Source organism: Patagioenas fasciata, chromosome 1 (assembly GCF_037038585.1).
Source record: "Patagioenas fasciata isolate bPatFas1 chromosome 1, bPatFas1.hap1, whole genome shotgun sequence".
In the NCBI taxonomy this organism is placed as follows: Eukaryota; Metazoa; Chordata; class Aves; order Columbiformes; family Columbidae; genus Patagioenas; species Patagioenas fasciata.
In genome coordinates this window covers 146,127,473-146,153,411 of record NC_092520.1, presented here as the reverse complement: position 1 = coordinate 146,153,411, position 25,939 = coordinate 146,127,473, and the positions used below count along the sequence as shown (strand labels likewise).

The 25,939-nt window shown below is 42.2% G+C and overlaps 1 protein-coding gene across 1 annotated transcript; it reads left to right on the top strand.

Moving 5' to 3' along the window:
* The first annotated feature begins 1,721 nt into the window (after window positions 1-1,721).
* Window positions 1,722-22,890, top strand: CD9 (CD9 molecule). Its single transcript, XM_065842023.2, has 8 exons — window positions 1,722-1,881; window positions 14,054-14,156; window positions 16,936-17,033; window positions 18,199-18,273; window positions 19,193-19,285; window positions 19,858-19,947; window positions 21,793-21,876; window positions 22,546-22,890. The coding sequence occupies exons 1-8, from the start codon at window positions 1,816-1,818 to the stop codon at window positions 22,609-22,611; spliced, it is 675 nt and encodes a 224-aa protein (XP_065698095.1). The 5' UTR covers window positions 1,722-1,815; the 3' UTR covers window positions 22,612-22,890.
* Window positions 22,891-25,939: the final 3,049 nt, after the last annotated feature.

Genomic DNA, 25,939 nt, shown 5'->3' with positions numbered 1-25,939 from the left:
AAAGTCCCTTTCTTGCCTATGATCAAAAGGTTACTGCCCATGAATTTTGATGGAGTTGATTTAACGCGATGTAAGCATGAAAAGCTAAATAATAAAAAGCTGGAGGAGGGCTATCCAAAGTTTTTCTTTTATACTTAACTTTAGAAACTTAAGAAAAGCTGTATTACTGATATTAACTAACAGGCATACATTCTTAATGGCAAAGTTACAAAAAAAATCCCCAAAAGCCAGATATTGAAATGAGTCCTAGATCACAAGTGAGACACAGGACTTTCACTGCTTCAGTTTACAGTTACCACAAGAGTTTAGTCACGTGAATTTACTAATTTCAGCTTTGCTGGATCTATGTTGTTGTGGCCAGCCTCCATCCTTCTGGTTCCCTTTACTGACTTATATAAAAAAACAAAATGCAGGAGACAGAGTTTACTCTGAGTTAAGCACCATACACCTTCGTCTCTGGAGTCAAGCTCATCTTCTACCATCTCATTCATAGACTCCAAACTAAGAGCAGCAGAAAACTTCTGTTGGCATTATTTAATATGCCACGGCTCCCCACTCTTCTGTTTTCAGACACAGACCATCAGGCCACTTGGATGCTTGGCTATAGCCAGGCATGATTCACGAACAGCAACGCAACAGTCTGCCGCACTTCTCATACTCTGCTTTTCCATTTCTACCAGTGGTGCAGCAGCAGCAGAGGCCTCTTGGTTTGGCTGCGCTTGTGTACTCACAATAATCTTGGAATTTTTCCTAGCTCTTTATTTTTCTGCCTTGTTTTCTAATGAAAATATATTGATGTTTTGCAACCTGCTCTGGGAAACAGCTGCACAATTCAAAGTCTCCTCCACCGTATCAGCTCTGGAATGTGCTCTATCTTATCATTTATTTTGGCAACAGTAACTACAACATTTTTTTATTTGCATATCAATAAGTCTTTTCTGTTCTGCTCAGGGTTTTTTTGACTCTTGATAACTGCTGAATTTCTAATCACACTGTATTAAATTAAGTTACAAGCCCTCAGTTTTCATTCTGAGCTAACAGACTCAGAAGTTGAGTGCAGAGCTTTCCATTAAAATCAAAGGCAAATTCTTCACTGAAATCTAACATGTTTTCTCTCACAGCTGGGGTGACTTAAGGGCATGTGCACAACCAGTTACGGTGCATCAGTTGGCGGGCTGAAACTTATCCAAAACCACCTAATTTTTCCTAAAATGCATACTTCTACCTTTGTACAGACATATATGAAAGACTCAAGCATTTAAACGGTGCTGTAGAATTATCTTGTACAGGAAAACACTCATTTAATCTAGAGTGATGCATTTCAGTTAAACTAAACCTATGCAAGAGCAGGTAAACTATTGCCCCGCACGCAGCTGCAATCTACCCTTTTTTTTTTTTTTGCACGTTACACTGATACAGCGTTGAATTATTTCCCTCGGACGGCAGCTGGGCGCGGCAACAGAGCATCCCCGCAACGAGAGCGACGCCCGTACACGGGACGCGCGGGGCCGTGGGTGGGAAACCCAATCCTGGGAAACCCCGCCCCGGGCTCCCCCGCATCCCCTGTCCAGGCCCCGGCGAGGGTTTGGGAGGGGAGGAGGCCGCTTCTGGGGCGGGGCGGGGGCAGGTGCAGGACGGTGGAAAGCGCAGGTCATTGGGCGGCCTGGCCGGGGCGCGGCCCGGGGGCGGGGAGGGGGCCGGGCAAGGGGCCGGGCAGCCGCGGGAGGGGGCAGCCCGGGAGAGAAGCAGGAGAGACGGATTTAAGGAGTGGTGTCGGGTAGTGGTGTCCCAGCTGCGACCGTCTCTACCGCCACTATGCCTGTCAAAGGAGGCACCAAGTGCATCAAGTACCTGCTCTTCGGCTTCAACTTCATTTTTTGGGTGAGGGATACGCGCCCGGCCCCAGGGGATTCCCTGAGATGGAGCCTGGGGCGCAGCGAGCTGTGCTTCTTCCCTCGCTCCACGCCCGGCGCAACCCTGCGGGGCTGCCCGGGAGGTAGCCATGGGGAGGGCAAAGTACTGGGAGTGGTGGTTTGTTCGGGTTTTTTAGTTGCTTGGTTTTATGCCGGTTTTCTTACTTGTTTTCCACGCCTTCCTCTTCTCTAGGCGAAGGGGGTGAGGGGTGCCTGGCCCTACTCCCCCAACCCTGACTTTCTAGGGGCTTACCTTGCCGCTCCCGGGACTTCCCGGGGCGGTCGCTGTACCTGTGTCCGGGCAGGGCGGCGGCGGCGTCTCCGCGCCGTTCTCCCCGTCGCCGGGCGGGGCGCTCCGGGCGGGCGCCTCCTGCCCCGCGGGGCCCGGAGCCGCCTGGTCTCGGCGGGACGGGCGTGTCCTCGGGCCGGTCACAGGGTGGATGCGGCGCCCGGTTACCTGTTGCGGCACTAAATGTGCTGCCTGTCAGGTACTCGGTGGGAGGTGTCTAAGTGGGATACGTACCCATCTTATTTTTTTTTTTTTTTTTTTTTGTAGAACCGTTGTTAGAATAAGGCAAACTGAGTGTCCTGCCTGTTAACGTGTGCAGAGGATGTTAGATGTGAAGGTAGCTTTTCCCCTCAGCAGTACATACAATGCTCACACAGAAACTTTCCTTGTAGTTTCTACTCCTCAGTAGCTTTTTTTGGTGTGAAGGCTGTGAGGGAGGGTGCTGAGCTGATTCCTGATAAGTTACACTTGTGGTCACTATTGTCATGTATGCAAACTCAGCTTGGTAGGAGCTTCAGCTGAAGCTGTGGCTTCTGCCTCAGATCTTCTAGGCAGCATCTTGTAAAGAAAATCCTAATATAGTTTAATCTGTAGGAGCACACCACAAGTGAAAATTGTATCTCTGTTGTGGTTTCTGGCATGGCTATCTCTTGTTTGCCAGGCATTGTCAGAAAGTGTGGCTTAACTGAGAGGTTATGGCTGCTTCTCAAGGACTTGGGGTATGGATGTCTGAATTTAGCATTGTCCACCTTATGGAAAAGTACACAGAGAATGCAGTGCAGCTGCCTGTGTGCCTAATGTATAGGTGTGAAGCGTTAAGTTCAAAAATTAATTTTCTCTTGGCTATCTGCTACAGTGGAGAAATACATGCGTGATTCCTTTTCACCCTTTGATGTGGAGAAATTAAGTTGCAGCTGTGGAAAGAAACCACTTCTGGAGTCGGTTACAGTTTTGCACATGGGATGACTAGAAGATGCAATAAAGTGCTTGTGATCTCAACTTAAAAATGTGTTTCCACAAGTAAGACAGTGGAACTGGGCTGCAATTGAGGGAAGTTGTGCAAGGGAACTTCACAAAGGCACAGAAAAGCACTTATTGCCACCTGAGACTCACAGAGAGGTTGAGCAGGGGGCGTCATATTTGTAGGGTTATTGGTGGTAAGAAGAAAAAGTCTAATGACACACTGGCTGAAACCTCTGGGTCAGTAAAGTGCTAAACCTCTTGTTGAAACAGGAGGAAATAGGCATCATTTGCTTTGTGGTTTCGTGTATATATATATATATATCTTAAAGCTATAGACTTTGTACAAACTGTTTTATAGTACAAGAATGCTTGTTGTGGGAAAGGCATTGCCTCAAAAGTGCTTCTAAGGTGAGCACTGCCATTTTGCTATCTAGGGCACAGGGCTGAGAATAGGGAGTGGCTTTTCATTTAGCTTGGGAAGCATCTGTTGCGTGGGGGTTTCATGGTAAGAAAGCTCAGAAGCTTTATTTGCACCTTTGAGTGCCCAGTAAGCATGGATGCAAGCTTGACCTCTTATAGAGTGGAGGAGAGGAGGAGTTGGGATTGTACCTCTTGTAGGTTGGTGCTGCTGCCTGGAGGAGCCATGAGGGTGCATCTCTTTGAGTGTCTTTCCCAGGCAATGGCTTGGGTCACTTAAACACAGCTAGGATGTGCGGAAAAGAGGAAGAGAAAGAAGGGCTGAAGGAAGACAAATGCTTCTCTTTGGGGTGTCCTGGCAACTGGCTGGAAGCACTGAGAGGCAGTAAATGCAGCAGCTGGGGTTAGCCAGGGATAGGTGTATTTCTAGACCAGCTGGAGGAGTCCTTGGCTCTTGGAGCTCAGTACATGTATCTGTGCCCTACCAAAACTGTCGGAGGGGAGTTTCAGGTATGGTGTTACTGAACTTCATGTCCTCTATGGAGGAATAAAGTAGCAATGTCTTGGGCTATTTTAGGCTTCAATGCACAGTGTAAAGAGAAGGTGTCTTGGGGTAGGCAGCACTAGAGGACAGGGACAACCCTGGTATGAAAGAAGGCTTTGATATTATTGCATCAGAGATGTGAAAAGTCCATTAAGTATTGGAAATAAATTGAGCAAAAATGTTGTGCCTGAGTGCAATTTGGATTCTAAACCTGAAGGCACAATCAGTGATTAGCTCTCGACCTTGGAAACATGTACCCCCCACATCCCTCAGTAGGAGGAACAAGCATTTTCTTGTTTCTGAATAGTCTGTGGGTGTGGTGTCCTATTGCCCAAGTGATACTCTGGAATGGTGACAATGATTTAATTAGATGTAATGCACCTTCTGGAGCAAGAGAAGCTAAGAGGTCCTGTGAAGCTGTGATCAAACTTACACAGTACCTCCTTTTTCTAATGTAAGTTGCCTCAGAAGAACAGGTGAGAAGTTTAAATGGTCTGCAGCAAACCTGCATGTATTTGTAGATTGCATGTTAGGTGGCATCTGTTTGCCTCCATTGGAGACTTGAGTGAGGGCAAGAGGAAGCAGCAAGAACAAAACAGCTGGATATAGCAGGCTATTAAAAAAAAATTGACAGACTCTCAAATAGCTGAAGCTGTGTCCAAAGGAAGGCAATATAGCCTTGTAAATGCTGGTGGATTAAATACAGAGATATAATAAGGCCAGCCAAAAGAAAGCTTTAGGTATAACTTGCAAAAGCAAACCCAGGTAACATATTACTCTTCAGTTACATTAGGACTAGTGAGCTTTCAGGAAGTCCTTACAGAAAGTGATCTGTCCAGGCATAAAAGTGTGTTAAGAGTGAAGTGCTGTGGGACTTTCTCTTACTGGATGTGGTTGGGGAAAACCTTGGGACATACCCTTTTTTAAACCATCTTTGACTCTGAATCCCTCACAGGCTTGAATTTACTTATTGGTGAAAAGGTGAACAGCAGGTGCTGATGAGCAAACTTGCCAGGGTCACACAACATTTACTTCAGAACTACAAATGCATTTTGATTAGGTAAAACCTCCTGTTCACTACCTACCTCAGTGCCAGAGGGTTGGAATGCAGTGAATTTGAGGCTGTTGGGTTTTTTTAATGCTATTCTAGGTTATGTAGAGAGTTGTACACTTCGTGCCTCTGGAGTAGGCAGAGGAGAAGATTCTTTAAGAATAATAAGTTTGTGTACAGATGGAGATATGACATTGGGGAAGAGAGAATGGCTACTGTAAGGGGAATTCAGACTTCAAGAAGCTGTTAATTTTGAAGCCTTCAGAAACCCAAGTCTTTGAGAGAGAGAGAGAGAGTGAGTGTGGTGGTTAGTGGTAGTTCGCTTTTTCAGTGTCTCCTGGAACCCTCAAAGCTCTTGGGGAAACTAAGCAGTACTAGAGTAAGAACCTGTAAGGGATGAATTGCTGATTGAGGAGAGGCATGGCTGAGATGAGGTGGAGCTCTCTTGCAGCAGAGAGAACCAGCAGAGCTGGTATGCGGGAGCAAACTGTGTGGTGCTCAGCACAGCCCCACCTAATCTAGAAATGCATGTAAAGTAACACTTCATTGGTTTAGCAGCATCCAGTATTCAGCGTGATGAAGATGGGTGAATGCTGATGTAGCAGGCTATGTGACAAGATGGTGTGTGACACTTGCCAAAGGTAGGCATCTAGTAACATGTGGGAGGAAGGAGCAGAAAGTAGCCTGGAGATATGAAGTAGTTGGATCAGGGACACCTGCTGCCAAAGGGATGAAATCCTGGGAGAAAAGGGTCTATGGTAGTTTCATGAAAGCATCAGGTGGGTACTCAGTACCAGCAGATAAAAAACCTGCTTCAGAAGTGAAGAACCTAGAGAAGCAGAAAGATGATGCCACTGCATAAATCCATGGTGTGCTGCTGTCTTGCAATGCTGTGGGATGCTCTGGTCTTCTGTCTACCTTGAGAGGAACATAATGGAGCTTGGTAATGTTTGGGAAAGGAAGAAGAGATTTCTCTGTTATTTGAAACTGTTGAGTGAATTTGGATTCTTCAACCTGGAAACATGCTAGAGGTCTATAGTATCACAATTGGCCAGGTATTATAGTTGGTAGGGCTTGACTGTATCAAAAGAGTCAGTGAACAAGAACAGAAGGGTATTTAAGTATGAGAAGATGAAGTTTTGGAAAACGCTGTGGTGGTGCTTTCTCCCCAACATGTACTGTGGAGCATACAGTTCAATGGCTAACTAATGCATGTAGTGTTTGGCAGCCCTCAGTTAATTTTTCCAAAGGTACAGTCTGTCTTTGCACAACCTCTAAGTGCTCAACATCTAAAGTGGGAGGTTAGTCCTGGGAAAGGCCACTGTCTGCCTGATTCTGATACCCCTCCTGAAGAGCCCTCTTGTCGGATGCTGTGCTAGATTATGAAGGTAATTGGTCTGATGGCTTTTCTTCAGTTGGTAAGGCCAGACCAAGCATACATCTCCTAGCATGATATCCTCCAAAACTTTTGGCACTCCAGAGCTTTGGTTAAAATGTGCTTGTGGCCTGAATGACAGGTATGGGGGTTTGTGGGTCATTGCTAGAAATGCATGTCATGCTTCTGAAGTCTGAAGCACTGCACTCATCTCCAACTTGTAGACAACCATTTTACTGTTGCACTGTAATAGATGAGTAAGTTAGATCATCCAGTCCCTTCTCAGAAGGGTGGCTGCCTTTTGCCTTCAGTTCAGGTATCACTGCAAACACTAGGTTCTTCACTGTTGTTGTGCTGCTTTGGTACGGCTGAGGTACATCCACCTTGGTTTGCCTACGGTTCTTCTGTTTCGGGATTACTGGCCCTGGCATATTTGGCATTGTCTGTAATGAAAGCTGTACCAGTTTAGGTCTTTGCAAGTTTTGGGCTGGCAAGGGAGGTGTTGAGACTGATACAGAAGTAATATTAAGATTTTTCTACCATGCTAACTCAAGCTTGGCAAGAGGTCAGTGGAAACATCACATTATGTGCCTTACACCTAAGTGGTCCTGCCATAGCTGTTTTTGAACAGCCTTGGTGTCCGCACATGCTTAATTATGTTTAATTGTGTAATGAGTGACTACCTCTAGCTGAGCTCCCCTAACTTGCTGAGTTTGCTTAGTCTTGTTGGCCCTGGTGACAAAATCTTTTCCTAGTAAAAGTGTTGACTGCTCTGAGCAACTTGGTGTGTGTTGGGGAAGCACCTGGCATAGCTGTGCATATGGAGCTTGTGCCTGTGCATTCTCCCACTGACCTTCTGATGCTGAACAAAAGCAAGTGCTTGCCATTGTTAAATGCTAAGTTTTTGCCTTGTGAATTTTGTGGAATGTGAAGACATCTGCTAATATTTGTAATCTAATTATTATAGGCAAAGTGCTGTAGCATACAGTCAGAGTTCATGTTGAGTCTTTGAGTAATGATTTTCTTGCTTCTTTACACTACAAGGCAACTGTCTTGTCCTGGCTCTCCACTCTTGAGAGTGTCTTGTGTTATGTAGATGTGCATTTGTCTGTGGGAATGCCTGCTAATGTAAGATTAGGCCCGCAGGGCTCTTTTCTGTAACTTGAAGATACCTGTTCTGAGCCATAATTTCATCTGCACATGCTGCACCAGGAACAGCCAGCAGCAATTTGGTGCTCTGCCTTCTACAGAGGGTCTTCCCTCTTTAAACAGAGGAGGGGACTTGAAGGATGGCCAGGAAAATATGCGTGTGTGTTTATATGTATGTATGCACACACACGTACAAAAGGAACAGAAATCAGTTGCTGTTGCCCTCTGTAATCAACTGACTTAGTTGCTGACTGCAGCGTATGAATCAAAATACTGCTTGGGCTCAGATCAAAGTAGTTTAACTCTGGTAGGTGCTGTGCAGTCAGGAATGGAGTTAGAGGGTGTTGCCTTGAGAAACTTGATGTGAAGTTACTTGTAGTTAAAGTTCTAGCAACCCTACCTCCTATTTGCAATTTAAATTGCAAATGTAGTAGACTGACTTCTGAATAGGAACTTGTATGAAATGGGCACTAATCTTGGCGGTTGTTCAGGAATCCTGTAACGCTGCTTCTACTGTACTGGAGCACCATTTTATTACAATAAATGCTGTGACATTAACTTAGCCCACAACATTCTTGAAACTAGCTTAAGCAGAGAGAAAAATACTTCCTTTCCCATCTACTTTTTTTTTAAAGGAGCTTGGAAGTAACTGCAGTTTCTTGTATAACTGCTAGCACTTACTGCACATCTGTTATGAAAGCTTTTTTTTTTTCAGAAGTTTGAAAACCTGTGCTGTTGTGGATAACACTAATCCTGTAATTAAGGGTTTAGAATAATGTTGAGTTTCACTGGTTGGTACTTGCTGTTTATGGGTTTTTATTTATAGAGTACCAGCAAGTAACAGGACAGAAACAGGCAGTTCATTACTGCTAGTAATGTCCTCAGTTTCCTTGCCTATGTGCTTTGCAACATCATAGATCTGGTCCAGGCTTCATTAATCCACTGTCTTGCACCGTGAGGAAAAAGTTAATTGTCTGACTTATGCAGATCTGAGTCAGGTTTTTACCTAAAATTTTTTACCTGTTTGATGTGAAGGGAACATAGTGGCTTTTTCATTGTACTTCTGGCACACCCTGGGTAAAACTCATGCAAGGAACAGTCATGTAGAGCCTGACATAGCTTTTTACTTCAAGAAAAAATAATTAGTAATGGTAATTCTTTAGCTGCAATGCTGAGCTGACAACACTGAAAGTAGCCTTTATTTTTGATGGGCTCTATTTTCATATATTGACTTACCTTCTGCTAGAGGAATATGCCATGAACTTGATAGAAGTTGCATGTAAGCTTGCCCTAAATGTGCTAAAATAGCAGAGCCCATGGTTTCCTGTAAGTAATTTTTTCACAGGCTTTGGATCCAGGCATCAGAAGTTGCTAGTGTCTTATTGCTTCTCTCCCTACCTCCATGTTTTGGAAGTGGAAGAAGGGCTGGTAGTAACCTGGTGGATGCTTGAGGGAAGTGTCCCCCCTCCCAAAGCTTTATCTGCCAGCTATAAGGACTTGATAACTGCTTGTACCTTGAGTTCCTTGAGAGGTGGTTCTGTCCATGAAAAGGTCAAATGCTCTGAGGTGTCTACAGCAAGTGGGGTGCTTGCCTGGGGACTGTGGCTTTTCCAGATGGATCAAGGTGACAAGGTCAGAAGGGACTGAACAAAATGGTCCTTGCAAAATAGTGGTTAAACCTAAAATAAACTTTGTAGCCTCCCAAAGTAGTGTCATGTACTATTGTATCATGGGATATGTTAACAGAAATTAGAATTTCTAGTTTAAAAAGCTTAAGCTTTTAATGTGTTTATACCTGTATCATTAAATCTCATGTTTCCCTCTGCAAGTCTACTGCTAGGAGACCGTATCTGTGAAACATCAGGTATTAAAGAGAAAAAAAATGGCAGAGCAGGTTGCTTGATAGCATGTCTCAGCCACGAATGCTCCAAGTTCATGCAGGAGCTAGTCAAGTATGATGGGGAGGAAGGCAGAATATTCTGTAAGACTTCTGCCTCCAGGATAGGCTGTTTCTCCTGTCAAGTATACAGTGACTGTCTTCTGCAGTGGTACAAATCTTTGTCAGCTATCTCTTGTCACATGGAAGGCTGAAAGAAAGCAGGCTGTCGAAGATAAAGGATACACACCCTTAGATATGCTCAGAGACAAAACAATTTAGTTTGCAAGGGGGAGACCAGACCAATGGAAAAGGATGGCTTTGGAGAAGGTACTTGTCAGAATGTGAGGCTGGATGGGTAGGAGGAGGGAAGTCCTGCACAGGAGGCTCACTAGAGAAGGTAGAGGCCTATGTAAGAAAAGACAGACCAAAAAAGCTGTTTGTGGTTTGGCTTGGCTTTTTTCTGTGTTGCAACAAAGATATATTTTAAAAAAAGAAGACAGACAAAATCCTCCATAGGATTAGAGGTTGAATGATCAGGTTATTTTATCCTTGCTTAGTGTATGTCCATCGCAGCTATAGGATAGGGATGAGTCAAGTAGAAATGTGCTGGGAGCTGTAAAATGCTTAGTAGTGGTTAGGAGAAGCACAAAGAAGCTGCGTTAGCTTGAGCGGAGCATTGGTAGCATACTTGAGCCAGGACATGCTGTTATTGGAAAACTGTTGTCATAAACTTTTCCAATACAGTGAGTGAATAGTACCCCTTTGACTTAAAATTTTGGTCAGATTGATAAAACAACTGTTTCCTGAGTTGCCTTTCCAATACTTGTTACTGCAGAAACGTACTTCTTACATGTTTCATAAGCACACAAACCTGCTCTTTTAGTTTTGTAGATTATTACACACATAGAGGGACTAGCTTCAAGAAAAGTTTCATTCTTTTTCTGTTAGATTTTTTTTTCAGCACAGGATAGACTTAGAAATATCCTGTGTTAGTCAACTCCTATGACAAAATGCGTCTGTTGGTCTGTTACGTTGGGAAAACGCTTGGATTAAAAACCTAACAACCAGCTCTTTTGGGGATCTGCTTTCATGCAACCCAGACAAGGGGTGCTTGCACCCCTTTCCTGGGGAGGTAAAAGACTGCTATGAAAACCACCCCAATGTGGCTGCCAAAACCTCCTTGCGCAGCACAGGTGAGCAAAAAGGTGGCCACATACGAGCCTCCGGTGTGCCAGATTGGTCTGAGATGCTGCCAAGGTCAGTGCGTGCCTGTGGCGCTGTCCTTGCCTCTTCCTCTGTGCCCTAGTCTGTTGTTGTTTTGATGAAGACTTGAAGTTTCAAATTACGTTCTTGCTTTCTGCTTTAGAACTACTTTTTTTTTTTTTTTCGGTGGTCATTGTGGGTAGGAAGAGCACAAACCGAGAACACAAGTTTGTTTTCCTTAAGAAACTGAGACGAAGTCCCTTTTTCTTGCAATAAAGAACTGCTTTTTTTTTTCTCTAGTTCACCATGGGGAGAATCATCACTTTACTTAATCCTACAGTTTATTTAGTGATATGGAGTAGTTCACTGACATGAAGTATTATCGCTTTCTGTGATCCCATAATATCCTGCCTCTCTGATCGTAACTTTTTTTCACAGGATGACTGTTTACCCAAGGGGAAAATATGACACTTAACTCTTCTACCATCTCAGTTAAGTTCATTTTTTTAAAAGGAAGTATGTCAGTTTTCCCTGGTGTTAACCGGTTTTTCTCAAAGAGGTTAACAGAGCCTTCTGCTTTGCTTGGACTTGTAAGATTACCTACATGATTGTAATACGTCTTAGAGTTCCTTTACAATGTGAGTACTCTGGCTTTAAAGGTTTGCTGAGGGATCAGCTCTTGGTTTTAGTTTTACAGGCCTTTGCTGTGTTGTGCTCCACTTGCAGCAATATCCTGAGCTCTCTGACTCTGAGGCTTGTCAAACCAGAAACACGGGTAGATGCAGACAGCTGGGTGAGCTGGGGCTTGTGACTTTGCAATTCATTAGTTCTAGAAAAACAAGCAGAGACTGTAGTTTTCTTCTCCTAATGTTCTGGAACTGGATGCCTATAAAAGCTGAAAACTCTTTGACTCAGGAAAGTGAGTCTCAGAGTATTAAGTACTGGGTGATGTAACTGTAGGCTAGAAGCAGTGTGTGAGGTTTTTTCCATCACAAAGCCCTCCTGGATTTTGGACTGAAGTGAGGTGAGATTGCAAAGGCTTTTTTCAAGGGATGCTGTAGCAGTGACAATGGGCAGAGCAGCAACCCTGCTTTCTGCCAGTCCCACTCTTGCTCCCCTACCCCCGGAGTGCTGCTGCTGCACAGTAAATTGAAACAGTAACTCTGTGGTGACATACTGTGTGCTGCACCAAGGCTCTCTGGCCCAGCTTAAGACTCTTTTGTCAGGATAGACTGAACAAGGAAAGCAGCAGGTATGTGCAGACTTGGCTCTTGCTACATGCTTTGAGTAAACCTGTGCCTACACACCCCAGACACCAACAAAGTGTCTTTTGCATATGTCTGGAAAACTCCTTTTGGGTTTGGCTCTTTATGCATTGTGTATCACTTCATCTTTTTCCCAGCTAAAACCCTGCAGCTCCTCTTTGAGGCAGACTTGGGAGTCAGGTGCCTGCTCTTCAAGAACTGCTGTTTTTTCTGGCACAGCTGGTGACTTTTCTTCACTGATGCCGAGCCCTGTAGCACACCAGTGAGGATGCATTCTGCTGACAAGCTACAAGTAACATACCTTCCATTAAACCCTCACTTAACTCCATCCTTTTTGTCCTGTGGAAGTCTGCAAAGCTTTGTTTTTTTGGTAAAGCAAGCCTTGGAGGTTAGCAAAGACATCCATGGCCAGCAGAGCTACGCCTGCTGTCAAGGAATGCCAGCACTCCTGTGGTGGGGAGAAAGGGCCCTCGGGCTCTCTGTGGGGAGAATGTGGGGCTGGGGCAGTCTGGCTTCATTTCAGGTGCTTTCTGTGGGCATTCCTTCCATATTCTCTCTGAAAATTAACATTTTAAAGTAAACACTTTCCTGTTTCTTGGAGGTGAATCAAGAATGTTGTTCCCTCCTAGAAGGAACTACTTATCAGAGATAAGGCTTTGTATCTTATTTTTCTTATCATACATGCTTTACCTAACCCAAGCTATGGACTTTCTGAACTTATTTCTCACTCTTAAGTTTAATTTTTTATGTCTGCTGCAATGTGTGGCATTTCTGTCCTCATCTCACTTTTGTGGAGATTTTTTGATAGTTAAATAGCCTTAAGGGCTGAAAAGCATAGTCTCCAGCTTTCTAGTTTGTCCTTGTTTCTTTTTTGTTCTTGCATGCAACCTGACCCCAGATTTTCTTTTTAAAACACGGAGGTCTCGGCCTGTTCGAAGCAAACCCCTAGCATTCACTGTACTCTAGTGCAATTCCCTCTTTTTTACAATGCTTCTCCAGTGCCTTTTTCTGGATGTTTCATCCAGAAGCTAACTTAGACACACAATGAAGCTTAATCTTGAGACAAAAATGGCAAAAAGCCTACCTCATGCAATAGTAAAGACGGAATATTATGTTTTTATTATAACTATATTAAGAAGAAACCTCTTGTCAAATGCTTGTAGTTGCAGATGGAGGAAACATACAGTAGTAAAACTGATCATTGAGCTCTCTGTGTTCAAAATTCTATCATATTAAAAATGGTACCGCGAAGGCCCTATTATGGCTGAAATTCATTATCATGCTTTTGAATAGAGGAGTCCAGTCTCTTGCTGCAAACACAGACACTGATGTTAAAAGGAATCTGGAGGCACACAGGCAGTGATGATAATATAATAAAACTAAGTATTATCTAAAACTTCATTGTGCCATTCTAGATCAGCACAGCTCAGTGTTGCTATTTCAGCAGCCTCTATTTTCCTCTTCCTATCAGTGTGGTCACTTATTGGATTGTTTTTAGCCTGTTTTGTGAAAAAAAGAGCAATCTTTCTGACTCTGTATTGCAGTGCACTCAACACTTAGCCGTCTGTTTAATACACTAAAAGTTTTAGCTGACCTCACAAGGTACTTTTTCTTATGGTACACTTGTCCTTCATTGTGAAGATTTAAGATCACTAAGCCATACAAGGTCATTACAGTCACTCAGAATAAAACAAAGGGTGGAGGGATCAGTGGAAATACTGACACTTGGCACTTTGGTAAACCTTGGGTATTTTCAGTAAGAAAACAAGAATGGCATTGTTCTCCTATGGTATTGTAGTTTAATATGTAAATGTATCTGTCAACAAGATGCCTCAAGTCAGGAAATAAGTTTGTTCTTGGGTATCCCCATCCTTTTGTGCTGGTTATTTGTCACCACCTCTTTAAATAACAAAGCTGTATCCTGTGTCTACTTCTGATGTTGTTACTAATCCAAGGGTGAGTATGTTAATTGGTATTATTTAACAAGGTTTACTTGTTCTTACAGCTTGCAGGGACAGCAGTTCTTGCAATTGGACTATGGCTTCGGTTTGATTCACAGACCAAAAGCATCTTTGAACTGGAATCCAACAACACTACATTTTACACGGGTAAGCAAGGAAATGGCTCAGAGTGATAGAACACACTTGTGCCCTGGTTTTCATACTGCCTAGAAACCTTCGTCTTCCTCAAAGGCTAAAGACAAAATGGCTGTAAACAGCCTCAGTGGGGCCAAGAGTAGCTGCCTTTGGCTGGTGCAGGGGACCAGACTCTGTGAGCTCTCATGCAGACAGCAGCAGTGTCACACCAGTAGTTTGTCTCTATGCACTGTATATCACCTTGTCTTTTTCCCAGCTTAAACTCTGCAGTTCCTCTTAGGGTGCTGTTGGGTAAGTGTTTTGTAATCCTGGGGACTCTGGGAGATACAGAGGATGTCTCTTCCTGGTGCTTCTCACAAGATGAGTCAGTAAAGTTTCACTCTAAACTAAATGAGTAATCACAGATGGCATGAATAACTAATTTTTTTCCTCAAAGTGACCAGCATAAGCTTCCCAAAACCACAAGCCTATTGCCTCATCTCTCACAAGGAGCATATGTATTATTGTCTCACTCTTACAACCCTTGGTATGCTACTTTATACTGAGTGTAATGGAAATGATGCACAAATATCTTGATCTATATGAGCAACTGTTACAGGCAACCTACATCAATGTATCTTTAGTTAGACCAGGTGGAAGTTTTTCCTTGATATATTCTGTTTTGCAAGATTACCAATTAGGGGACAAACATGTATATTCAGTTGGTTATTCTGATATTGTAAGAGTTCCTAACTGAATTGGATTATATCCTAACTAAGTTTTTGATCTCTTCAGTCACTTTTAGACTGTCATCTCTGATTTGGGCCATCCTTATACCTACATTTCACATCCTTGTAGCACCTGGATTTGCCATGTCCTTATGACATCACTTGTTAGCCATCCACAGCCTGGTTAGGTTGGTCTTTTTCTTGCCAAGGAAACTGTCTCTTTTGGTGAGCTATGTGACCTGTCACAACACCCAAACTGGTGTCTAAAGGGTTGGTAAAGACTGTGTAAGTTATGCTGGTATGTGCAACTCATGTTTCAGTCATATAGTACTGGGGTAGCCTATGCCTATGGGAAGTGATGTTAGGAATGATGAGTTAGGTTTGTTAGGGACCATAGTCTGGAATATAGAAATACTTGTGTGACTTCATGAAGAAGCCACAGGCATGTGGAGCACTTATCTGTAAGAAAGGTTTTATTTCACCCTTGATAGGATGGTATGCTAGCAAACAGGGTGCTTCTTGCAGCTGCCACAAAGATTTCCAGATGCTTTTAACTGGTCCTTGGAAAGGGAACAGAAATCTAAACTTAGCCATTGAGCTGAATATTTAACAAGTCTTATTTTGGGTAGTCTAAACTATTTTACCTCCTAAAACATAAAGGTTTTATGATGTGATACTTCAGCTACTGACTGAACACAGCAAAACTATGGAATAAACCTACTCAAAATCTCCATAGGTTAAACTGAGTTTTAAGTAGTTTAATAGGAATTACTATTTAGACATATGTTTCTGGGAGTAGTTACTGACTGCAGCTTTCAATGGGAAGTTAAAGAAAAAAACTGTCAATTTGCACCCAATAACAAAGTAAGTTACCTCAAAAGCTTTCTCTACTACTGAAAATAACTGAAATAAGAGGTTCTGATGTACTCTTTTCAAAATGGAGAAAGTTTAAACTGGGCTAAAAAAAATCTGTGCCGGAATTTCCTGCTGATAAGAAAGGTCAGGCTTAATCGCTTATATATGCTTAATCAAGTAGATGTTTATTTTAGCAGCTAATCTTATTGGTTTGCATCTAGAAAATCTCATTTGCAAATGCTTACATATCAGTTTCTTCAAATAGTATCAATAGGGTCTCTGGAGGCCAGAACTGTATTTTTGTCTATATTGATAGAGATGTCATTCTAATTCTACATGTGTTGTGCTGATTCTTTGTCATATGTTTCACCAACCCAATAATGCTTTTCTGACATCCTTTGGGAGTGATTTTCTTGACTACCTCTTTCTACTCTCACCACCAGCTGTAATACTTAAGCTGGCAGTTCCCAAGTCAAGGAGGAGAGGATTGGGCATAAATGGAGTCTTGTAGCCCAGAAATGTTTGCCCTCTATGCTTCAACATTCTCGCTATACTTAAATTCTGGGCAGAATGGTCTACATGCTTCAGCCACTTGATACGGTCTGAAGAAGTACCTGCTCTTGCAAAAGCAGAAAACGCTGAGTTTCTTGTAGTTACAGAGGCTGTCAAGTTAGGCTCCTGAAGCATAGACTTGTACCACTGTGACTGGTGGAATAATTCAGTGTTTCTTGATGAAAGAGCACAGTAGGAGAGCATTATGACAGATGATTATGATGCCTTTTAATACCCATTCTCATAGAGGTAGCATGCTTCAAGAATTCTGAGATGTTGATAAATCACTGGGTCCAGTGTCTCTAACTGCAGTGCATTCTTCAACTGAAGATAAGTTTAGAACTTTGGCCCTGAGCCAGTTTTAAAATGTGTTTTACAATTTGTCTTAGAAAAATGGGCATGACAGGGCTATCTAAAACTTGTGAAACTGCAGTATTGGTGCACATTAATTGTTTTAAGTTGAAGTTTTCAGTTTTCTCAATACATCTCACAAGGTTTCAGCTGTGTTTGCTTGGAAAATTAAGCATAGCCCTTTTTCTTTTTTTCCTGGAACACCTCACTAAAGAAACTTAAACCTTGGCAAAAGCTATAAATACTATTTGTGGAATATCTAATTTTATACCTTGCTGCTGAATTCTCAACTAGCCTGTGTTCATGTCTGTTTTTCCCCTCCCTAGGAGTTTACATCCTTATTGGAGCTGGTGCGCTTATGATGCTGGTTGGTTTCTTGGGATGCTGTGGTGCGTTGCAGGAATCTCAATGTATGCTTGGCATGGTAAGTAATCAGAGTACAGTTTAAATTTTTAACAGCACAATGAGAAAGGAAGGAAAATGTTACTATGCAGTTAAAGGGCAGCAGGTGCTGATTGTTTTGGCTCCACATGGACACCTACGTAATGCTAATGTGTTAAATATAGTTTCCATTTCTGGCCCTAAATCCAAGTGTCCTTGTTGTATTTGAATACAGATGACTTCAGGAGTTAGTGACATATTCAGACATTGAAGTATCGAGACTGAGTCTGTGTGAAACAAAGCTAACATGTTCATGATCAATGCTCTTTATTAAACAGTTTGTTCTGAACTCTGAAGGCTGTGCAATCTTTAATCTTTGAGACCAGAACTGTGGTATTTGATTCTTGAAACAAGCCTCTACTGTTCATAATCACAGGATGAGCTCTTCTAGTTGACAACTGCTTTGCAAGCCAATTATTGGAGAGCAACCTCATTGTTTTCAGAGTGGAGGGGCCAGTGGAGTTTACTGGTTCATGCACATCTGTATGCTTCTGGAACTACTCATCCAAATAACCAGAAGACTTAGTTAATAAAAGACTACTACTATAGCCAGTGAAAGAACAATTCCTCTTCTGTGTCATGGAAGAAATTTAATTTCATGTATTCCTTGCAAAATAATGCCTCTGGCCCTTTGAAGTTCTGAACAACTCTCTTTAAGGTGCCTTCAAATAGTAGTGGTAGTTTGGACCTGGTAGTCAATTAAACACAGAGATGACACATTTCTTCTTTTTATGGGATATACAACGAAGTGACCATTAGCTCTCTGGAAGCTGGTGGCAAGCTAGGTATTAAGTAGTGACTCCTAAAGGAACAGGAGTGACAAACCAGAGAAAAGAGTTGATGTCAGGTGTTGTGACCTGGGCAACTTCAAAGTCTGAGTTAACAGGCTTTAATTAACGATGATCAAAAGAGAGGACTTCTGCTTGGAAAACACTGTCAGGCTTTCTGATGCTCCTGGGAAGAAGTGCTGACCCAGTGCAGTGTGTCCTTTTTCCTACACTTACTGGTATTTCAGACCTTTAATCAGAACCTGGTTGAGTGACAATTCCCAGAAGGCTGAACAGTGCAAACTGGATAAGCTTGCAGTTTCTATGTGTGATGCTGCTTTGTGGTGCTGTGGTCTTAATGATGTGATCTTTCTTTTCTAGTTCTTCCTCTTCCTTTTTGTGATTTTTGCCCTTGAAATTGCAGCTGCAATCTGGGGATTTGCAAATAAAGAAAAGGTAGGTTACTCTTAAAAGTTGGAGGGGTGGTGTCATGCTGGAACAGGTTACCCAGAGGTGTTGTGGATACCCCATCACTGAAAGTGTTCAAAATCAGGTTGGATGGGGCTTTAAGCAACCTGATCTAGTGAGAGATGCCCATGCCTATGGGACAGGGGGTTGGACTAAGTGATCTTTAAAGGTGTCTTCTGACTCAAACCATTCTATGACTCTCTGTATGCCCACAAAGTTAGTCTATTGAAATCTATACTAGTACTAGTCAAATCCTGATTACCCAGGGGATTTGGGGGAGAGGAAGAAGATGCATTCTAATGTTTAAAAATGAGATTCCATCAAAGACAGAATCCAAGATGCTGTTGCATGTTAGAAATGCCCTCCAGGTAGTACCTGGCTGAGCTGTGAAGCAAAGCAGGCCATCAGTGAAGCTTTACCATTTCTAGATAGGAGCTGGGTCAGCTACAGGCTGAATGTTTTTGCATGTAAAACATGACTGATCTGGGCTATGCCCTCATGAGCAATCAAGATTCTGTCTTGTTTCAAATTAAGGTGCTTGGTGTCCAGGGTTGCTTTACTGATTGTATTACAATGGGAATAAAGCAGCTTCTAGTGTACAGAAATTAATAGGGAATATTTTGTGTAACCAGTGGGCAAAGACTTGGTTCTCTCACTCCTCCTAGAAGCTATTAGTCTTGGAAGTGAAACAATGTTATCTGCTTAGGTGTGGCTTTTAAGGTGTGTACCAGTTAGGCTCACTTGTTCCAGGTGAGAAATGCTGTCTACCCTATGTTTCCACCCTCTATTTCTACATCTCAAAAGGATGGGTATTGTAGGTTGTAGATTTTTTTTTAATGACTAGCTCAAATAAGTTTTCCATAATTAAGGTAAGACAGTAATACTACATCTCTTCATTATCCTATAGGTCATTGAAGAGTTAAAGGGCTTCTACAAGGAAACCTATGAAAAGAGATCTCAAGCAGGTGCCAGAGAAACCCTGAAGGCATTTCAAGTAGCTGTAAGTATATGGTTATACTTAAACCAGACAGTAATGCGGTTCGTTCACACTGCTCTCCATGTCACTGAGCCCCCTGCAGATGTCTAATACCTTAAATACAAGAAACCAAAGGATTATTAGTAACAAGTTGCAGAAAAGATATTTTTGTGTGGTATTAGTGAATTCAGAACTTTGTCCCTCTGAACCTCTGAAATGCATAGAGCTATTTTTGTTTTCTAAAACTCAGAAGCAAGCTGAGAAACTAGACCGGTGATGTTGATCTAGAGGCACCATAGTGTGCATACCTGCATGTCTATGAGGTCACCTTTGTGTCTGTAAGGAGTACAAGCTGTCACCAAAACTAGCGTGTGTATACTTAATGAGATCTAGCTCTTCCTTTCAGAATTGTGGCCTTTAATGCAATAAAGGCTTGTTAAAATTGCACTACAGTGGTCAAATTGTCAGGACTTCTAAGCAAATTTGCATAACATCTGTAATAAAGCTTAATATAATCCAGTTCTCCTTTTTTACCAAATACAGAACAAAAATAAAGATTATTTAACCTGGTTCTCTTTTCCTGTTTTCTCTTGTAGTTAGACTGCTGTGGTCTTAAAGGAGTGATTGAGCCACAGTATATGGACACCTGCCCAAAGAAGCCTTTGCTCGACTTGCTTTCTCAAGTGGTAAAGCATGACTTAATTTACCAACAAATCTGCCCCATGAGTAGAATGAGAAACATGTTTCTGAATAACCCCTTCTGGTCCTGGGAAATTCCCACATCACACTCAGCAACCTGTCTCTATAATCAGTCCAGTTATGGAAAATCAACATATTGTTACTGTGGAAAGAACAATCAGGGTCAGCAGGAAACCTGAACTCGCACGGGAAATGTGTGGTCTCTGTGTCACTAAACTCTCTGGCGTGATGGAGAACATAAGGCCAAAACTCCACCCCAAAAAAGAAAAAAAAAAAAAAAAGCCCTCTTCTCCTGGCTACTACTATCACCAAAGCACCTCTTTGGTGCTACATGGGACCTATCAACTCCCCTTTTGGTTGGGGAGAAGTAGAGCACGGGGTAGAAGCAGGTCCCAAGTTTTGGCAAGGGAAAGGAGAGGGTGCTAATGTATTTGTGGTGTGTTTAGGTGAGTCACTGTGAAGCCATTCTCTGAATCAGATTTCCCTGCTGAAATATTGCTGCGAAGGTACCTGTATGCTGCACATACAGAAGAGTCATCTTGTATAGTTTTCAGTTACCCCTTTTCCTGTTTTTCTTAAAACTGGCTTGTAGCCTTTCTTCATGCTCCAAGAAAGCCTACATGGGTTTTCCATTGGAAAATAGGATTGTCACGATGCAGGAATTCAATTAATTACTTGTTTTTTTTTTTCACATTACTTGCATTCTTCCTTTCACTACAGATGGTTTTGTGCCTTCAGATATCTGACCACATGAGACTTCAATCTGTTTAGACTATATCTTTAGTCCTGTCCATACAAGTTGCTGAGTTAGACTATATGGGAGTAGCTGAGGCAGCAGGCAGGTTTTATTATTTGCTTTTATTTTGCTAAGTGTGTTTTAGCTTCGTCTGTTGATTTAATCTTGTGATTATGGCCTAGTCCCAACTCTAGAAAAAAGCCAGTAGATAGATGGCAAAATTAAAGGGATATAATGGTGTGGCTGATCTATGCACTTCTGTGAGAAGTAGTCTTGTATTGACATTCTGATTTAACTGATTAATTCTTGCCAGTATATCCCTTTAATCCTCTAGGCAGTCTTTCCTTCTGGACTGGACAAAGAACAATTTAAGGAAAAAGTTGCTTTCAGCAGTTCACTGTGGTCTGCTGCTGGAATAAGTAGGACAGGAGTTGGGATGAGACTGATCAGGTGCCAGGCTCTTAAAGATTTATACCTCTGTAAAAGTTCCTTGTTCTTTTCCTTGGCTACCATCTGTCTTTGGGGAACAATGATAATTTGTTGTCCTGGGAGCTTCAAACTACTACCTTCATGAATCCAGAAATAGCCTTGGATGTATGCATGCAGCTCAAGAAATCCTGCCATTCCCATGCACCATGTGTTTGTTTTGTCTGCAAGATTACAGTAGTAATTGGAACTATCAAGAGTGGCTTCAAATCCCTTTTGTTCTCAAAAGGGCTGAGCAGTACAGAAACTTAAATGCTGACAGCTATTAGTAATAAGCCAAGTCTGGTACACCTGCTGTTGGTCCTGATCTACTTGATCAGCCGCAAACAGTTGAGAAAGGAATCCTCCTATAGTCAAGGTGCGGTTAAGAGGTTTAGATACTTGAAGAGTAGATTTAAACTTCTCCACCAACTTTTGTGCTGGAACATCCCTGTCTTACTTTAAAGATGTGAAGATAAAGGCCCATTCAAAGCAGCTCTCAAAAGATGAGTCTTCATCTCTAGTGTAAGCACACTTAATCAAAGGTGTAGCATCAGTCAGCAGACTTGAGCTCAAGCAAGCAGAAACAAACTGTATGTATCAAACACCAGTGAACCCTGTTTCTTTTCAGCCTTGTCCTGATGCCATTGATGATGTCTTCAATTCAAAATTGAATGTGATTGGAGCAGTTGGCCTTGGCATTGCTGTAATAATGGTGAGTTTCCAGATTATTTAGAGGGTAGCCAAATGGCCAAAGGGTACTTATGGCAGAAGTTTATTGAACGGTACCTGGCACGACAGTCTGCAAGCCCATTCTATTACTGACAAGTACCAGCAGGATCAGGGTGTGTGCTGTGGGGCCCCAAGGCGGCACAGTGGGTGGTTTGTCTTGAACCTCCCTGCTTCTGCTTTGGATTAGGATCTGCCTCCTTGTAGTTTTAGCAGTGTTGTATTGGTAGTGTGTGCATATAAAGGGTGAAGATGTATTGGTAGTGTTGCCAGCTTGCTTCTTAGTATCTCTTGGGGATCCTTATGTTTCCTTTGTAACAATTAGAGACTCTGCCAGGGGACTGAAGTAACAGTGCTAATAAGAAAATTCATGCTTGTTTTTTTGACTTCTCTGGATGAAAGTATGACATTGAAACAAATATGCTGGGAAGATTAAAGATTTCTTAGGAGCTATGGCAGATCTGTCTTGAAGTAGTGAGGGTGAGGGGAATTGGTGTGAATGGACTGAAATTTGAGGGTGGAGGGGCAGGTACACAAACTGCAGAATAATGTTAATGTGGCATCTGAGCCAGAAACAGCAACTATGCTTGTTCCTATCTTGATAGAACAATGTGCTTTGGTCCCCTGATTTCTAATGCATTTGTTTTCTTTACAGATTTTCGGCATGATATTCAGTATGGTTCTCTGCTGTGCTATCCGCAGAAACAGAGAAATGGTTTAAGAGCCAAAAACCCAAGACTGCTGCACTATAAAAATCTTTCTTTAACTTTAGCGTTCTGAAAGCATTTCTAAAAAGTTATATATTTGTTACCTTTTTAATGCTTTACTTGGTACTGATGTAGATTTGCTTTTTATGTTATAGGTTAAAATGATAAAGGTATATCTGACTCAAAGACAAATATTGTACATAAAATATCTGACTTTCTTGAAACTTACATAATTTGGATGTAATTTATGTTGGAGACAATTTGATACTTAATAAAGAGTAAGATGTATTGTATGTTTTTGGGGAGAGGAGATTTTACTATGCTTATTTATCATTCTGTTTGCATAGCATGGATTTGAACTTGCATAATGTTAAATCATTAGGGCTTTAGCATAAAGCAGCAAATAACTCCTATGCCAATGTCATACTTGAAGGGAATTCCAAGGAATAGAAAAGATGGTCAGAACATGTTAGGGAAGGTATCACCATTCCTGCTTTCCTTGGGGTGTGTGAACACATGGGTTCTTAATTATATTCTGAAAATATTTCTGCTGTAACATTTTTACTGTCATTTTCATACAGGATGGCAAAATGACTGTCATACTGGTGATAGGCAGGCAGTGTCACTTTGCAAATAGGCTGGGCTCTACTCTCTAGCCAGCTTGTATCAGCCTGTCTGCTGATGTAACACTGTCCCCTGACATCTGACATGGCTTCAGTCCCTTGACAAGGCAGATTCACATAGGGTGTGCTCACAGTGGCTGACTTTGTGCTTTGTTTCTCCAAAGCCAGCAAAGTAGTCTCAAGGGCTTTAGGCATGTATGCCAAATCTCAGGTTTCCAAGTGAGAGCAGGGAAAAAGTTGCATAGAAGATACTGTACAGCTCTGCGATAGCTGCTCGTAGCCGCAGCGAGAGCTGTGGCTGTCCTGTTTCAGTTTAAAAGTAGGTATCAGAGAGCAGAGATATTACTGTGGAACCCATAGCTTAAAGAATTACCCATTTGTTCTGGACTTCTAATCTAAATGGCTTTGTGTTTAGTTTTGTTTTGCCTTTTTTTTTTTTCTCAACTATCTTCTGGTGGGGGCTGTCTATGGACTTGGATCCTTGCCACCAAGTTGATGTGCTATACCTGTATCTGGTGTTCCCCTGCTGAAGTATCTTGAGTAGGTTCCTAGAAGCTTCTGGTCTTTGTCCTCTAGGTACAAGTGTCTCTTAGCAGTCCTTGCTTGTTCTCACCTTTCTCTTGTAAGGAGTTTGGTATTTATTATGAGAAATATTGGAATTGTTGGGGGTTGGGCTCTGGCTATAGCACTGGACTAATGCAAGAATGTATTTCTCACCTTTGTTACACATTGTCATTTGTCTAAGGAGCTATGCAAACCATACAGCTCTCCTCTGTAGCGCATTGCACTATTCTATGTTAACAGGGCCGCCTTAAAAAAAGTCTGGGTTTCAAAAATGTCAAATGGTAATTATGCTTTTGTGTGCCTTACAGAGACTGAAATGATTCCAGAAAAGAGTTGATCTAATTTTGTTCCTTTGATATATGAGAGAGCCTGGAGGGAAAAATCTAATCTCATACGGGAATTTGAGACCTATCATGTATCTGAGCATTGCCTGAGCTCTTACAGAAGGGAGATGTAGCGTTTTTGTTAGCTGTGCAATCCTGGGCATGAGACTGAACCTGGCACCTGAAAGAGCTGGGGTAACTTGTTGTCAACCATCATGGAAGTTTATTGTTGACTTCGACTACCCTTGCTGTTATTGCTCCATATTGGTGCATGCATTCAAGCCACCAATATCTGTTTATAGTGTCCAACACTAGCAGTGTTTGGAACTGTCTAAGAAAATGCAGTGGGTTGTAACTAGGGTGATGAGAAATAAGCTGTAGGCTCAGCACCTCAGCTTGTGAGATGAATTTGGGTGATGGCTATGGAGGAAGCTCTCAAGCTGGCATCTAGGTCAACTTAATGTCCAGAAGCCTTAAGTTTGTACCTTCTGCTGTTGCCACCTTCTACAGAAGCTGAATGAGGGCTTTCTGTGAGTCAGTCTTTACCTTTTAATGCTGCTGCCTTGACCATGGTGTTTACTGCAACACTTCGTCTCTGTGATGCCTGCCTTCTTCCCTCAGTATTTAAGTCCTACAACCCAATCTTTGGCCCTTCTCTTTGAACATTCTCTGGGTGTAGGTTGGTGTTTTCTGCATAAGCAGCAGATGGGTAAGTCATCTTTTATTAGAGAAGAAAGGGCTACTGTTTATTACTTGAATATTGCTTTCCTTTTAGCAGGAGCATGAACTACAGATGTAAAGTCTCGTTGAAGTTGTCTTAATATCTGCAAGCTAGCCTGAAATGAGTACTTCTCAGTAGTGAATACTGATGAGCTCAATTTTAAGTTTTATTTACATGTAGCAGTTGTGACTGAATTTCCTGAAGAATTTAGTTCTAAGTGATGTTAGCTGTTAACAAAAAAAGTTTGTAGCACTGACTGTCCAAGCAGGGAGCAAGGAGTGAGTACCCATCTTCAAGTTAGGTTGGGATTGTCTTGAAGAAGCTGGAGCAGAACATGACTTCAAGTAATATGTAGAGGCTCAGGTGAACAAAAGGGATAGTAGATTTTCTGGGGAGCAGGAAGTGAGAGAATTGCAATACTGAAGGGGAAACACTGTTTGGAACAATGTCAGTGATTTATTTTTCCATGGATATGCTATGGCAGAAGTGACTAACACTGGTGTAATGCTTATGAAGGGAGGGAGAGCAAAGTGAGTCAGGCAAGGATCTGTTAGGAAGGGGTCTATCCTAGTTCAGTGAGTCAGCAGAGAAGCAAGTACTGATGCATAAGACCTACAGAGGAAAAAGAAATACCTCAAAAGTAGGATGTTATGTCTATGGGAGGAGTAGACAGGGTAAATGAAAATATGACAGTAAAATACTTGTCTTTTCTATGCCATCCTAGCTTCTCCATCAGTAAACAGGTTTAACTATGTTAAGACCTTAAGACCTGCCTGGAATGTGAGAAACCACTCCAGAAGTAAAAGGACCTAAGCACCTTTGTTCCCAAACACAAGCAGGTTTCTTCTTTAAACACAGGTGCTGCTAATCCCTTGCAATAAATTTGCTTAATGTAGCTATGTTTTGTGACCAAACTTGACACTATGTATTATACATCTATGGGAATTGCTTGTGGATAGCAAAGAGCTGTGGGATCAGAGCAGCCCTTGTCTAGATACTAGCTGGGACTGAGATAGTAGAAGAGATGACAGCTGGTAGTGAGAACAGATTCTATGTCAGGCACTAACATAAAACACCCCCTGTAATGCTGTTAAATGGATAATGTTGTGCA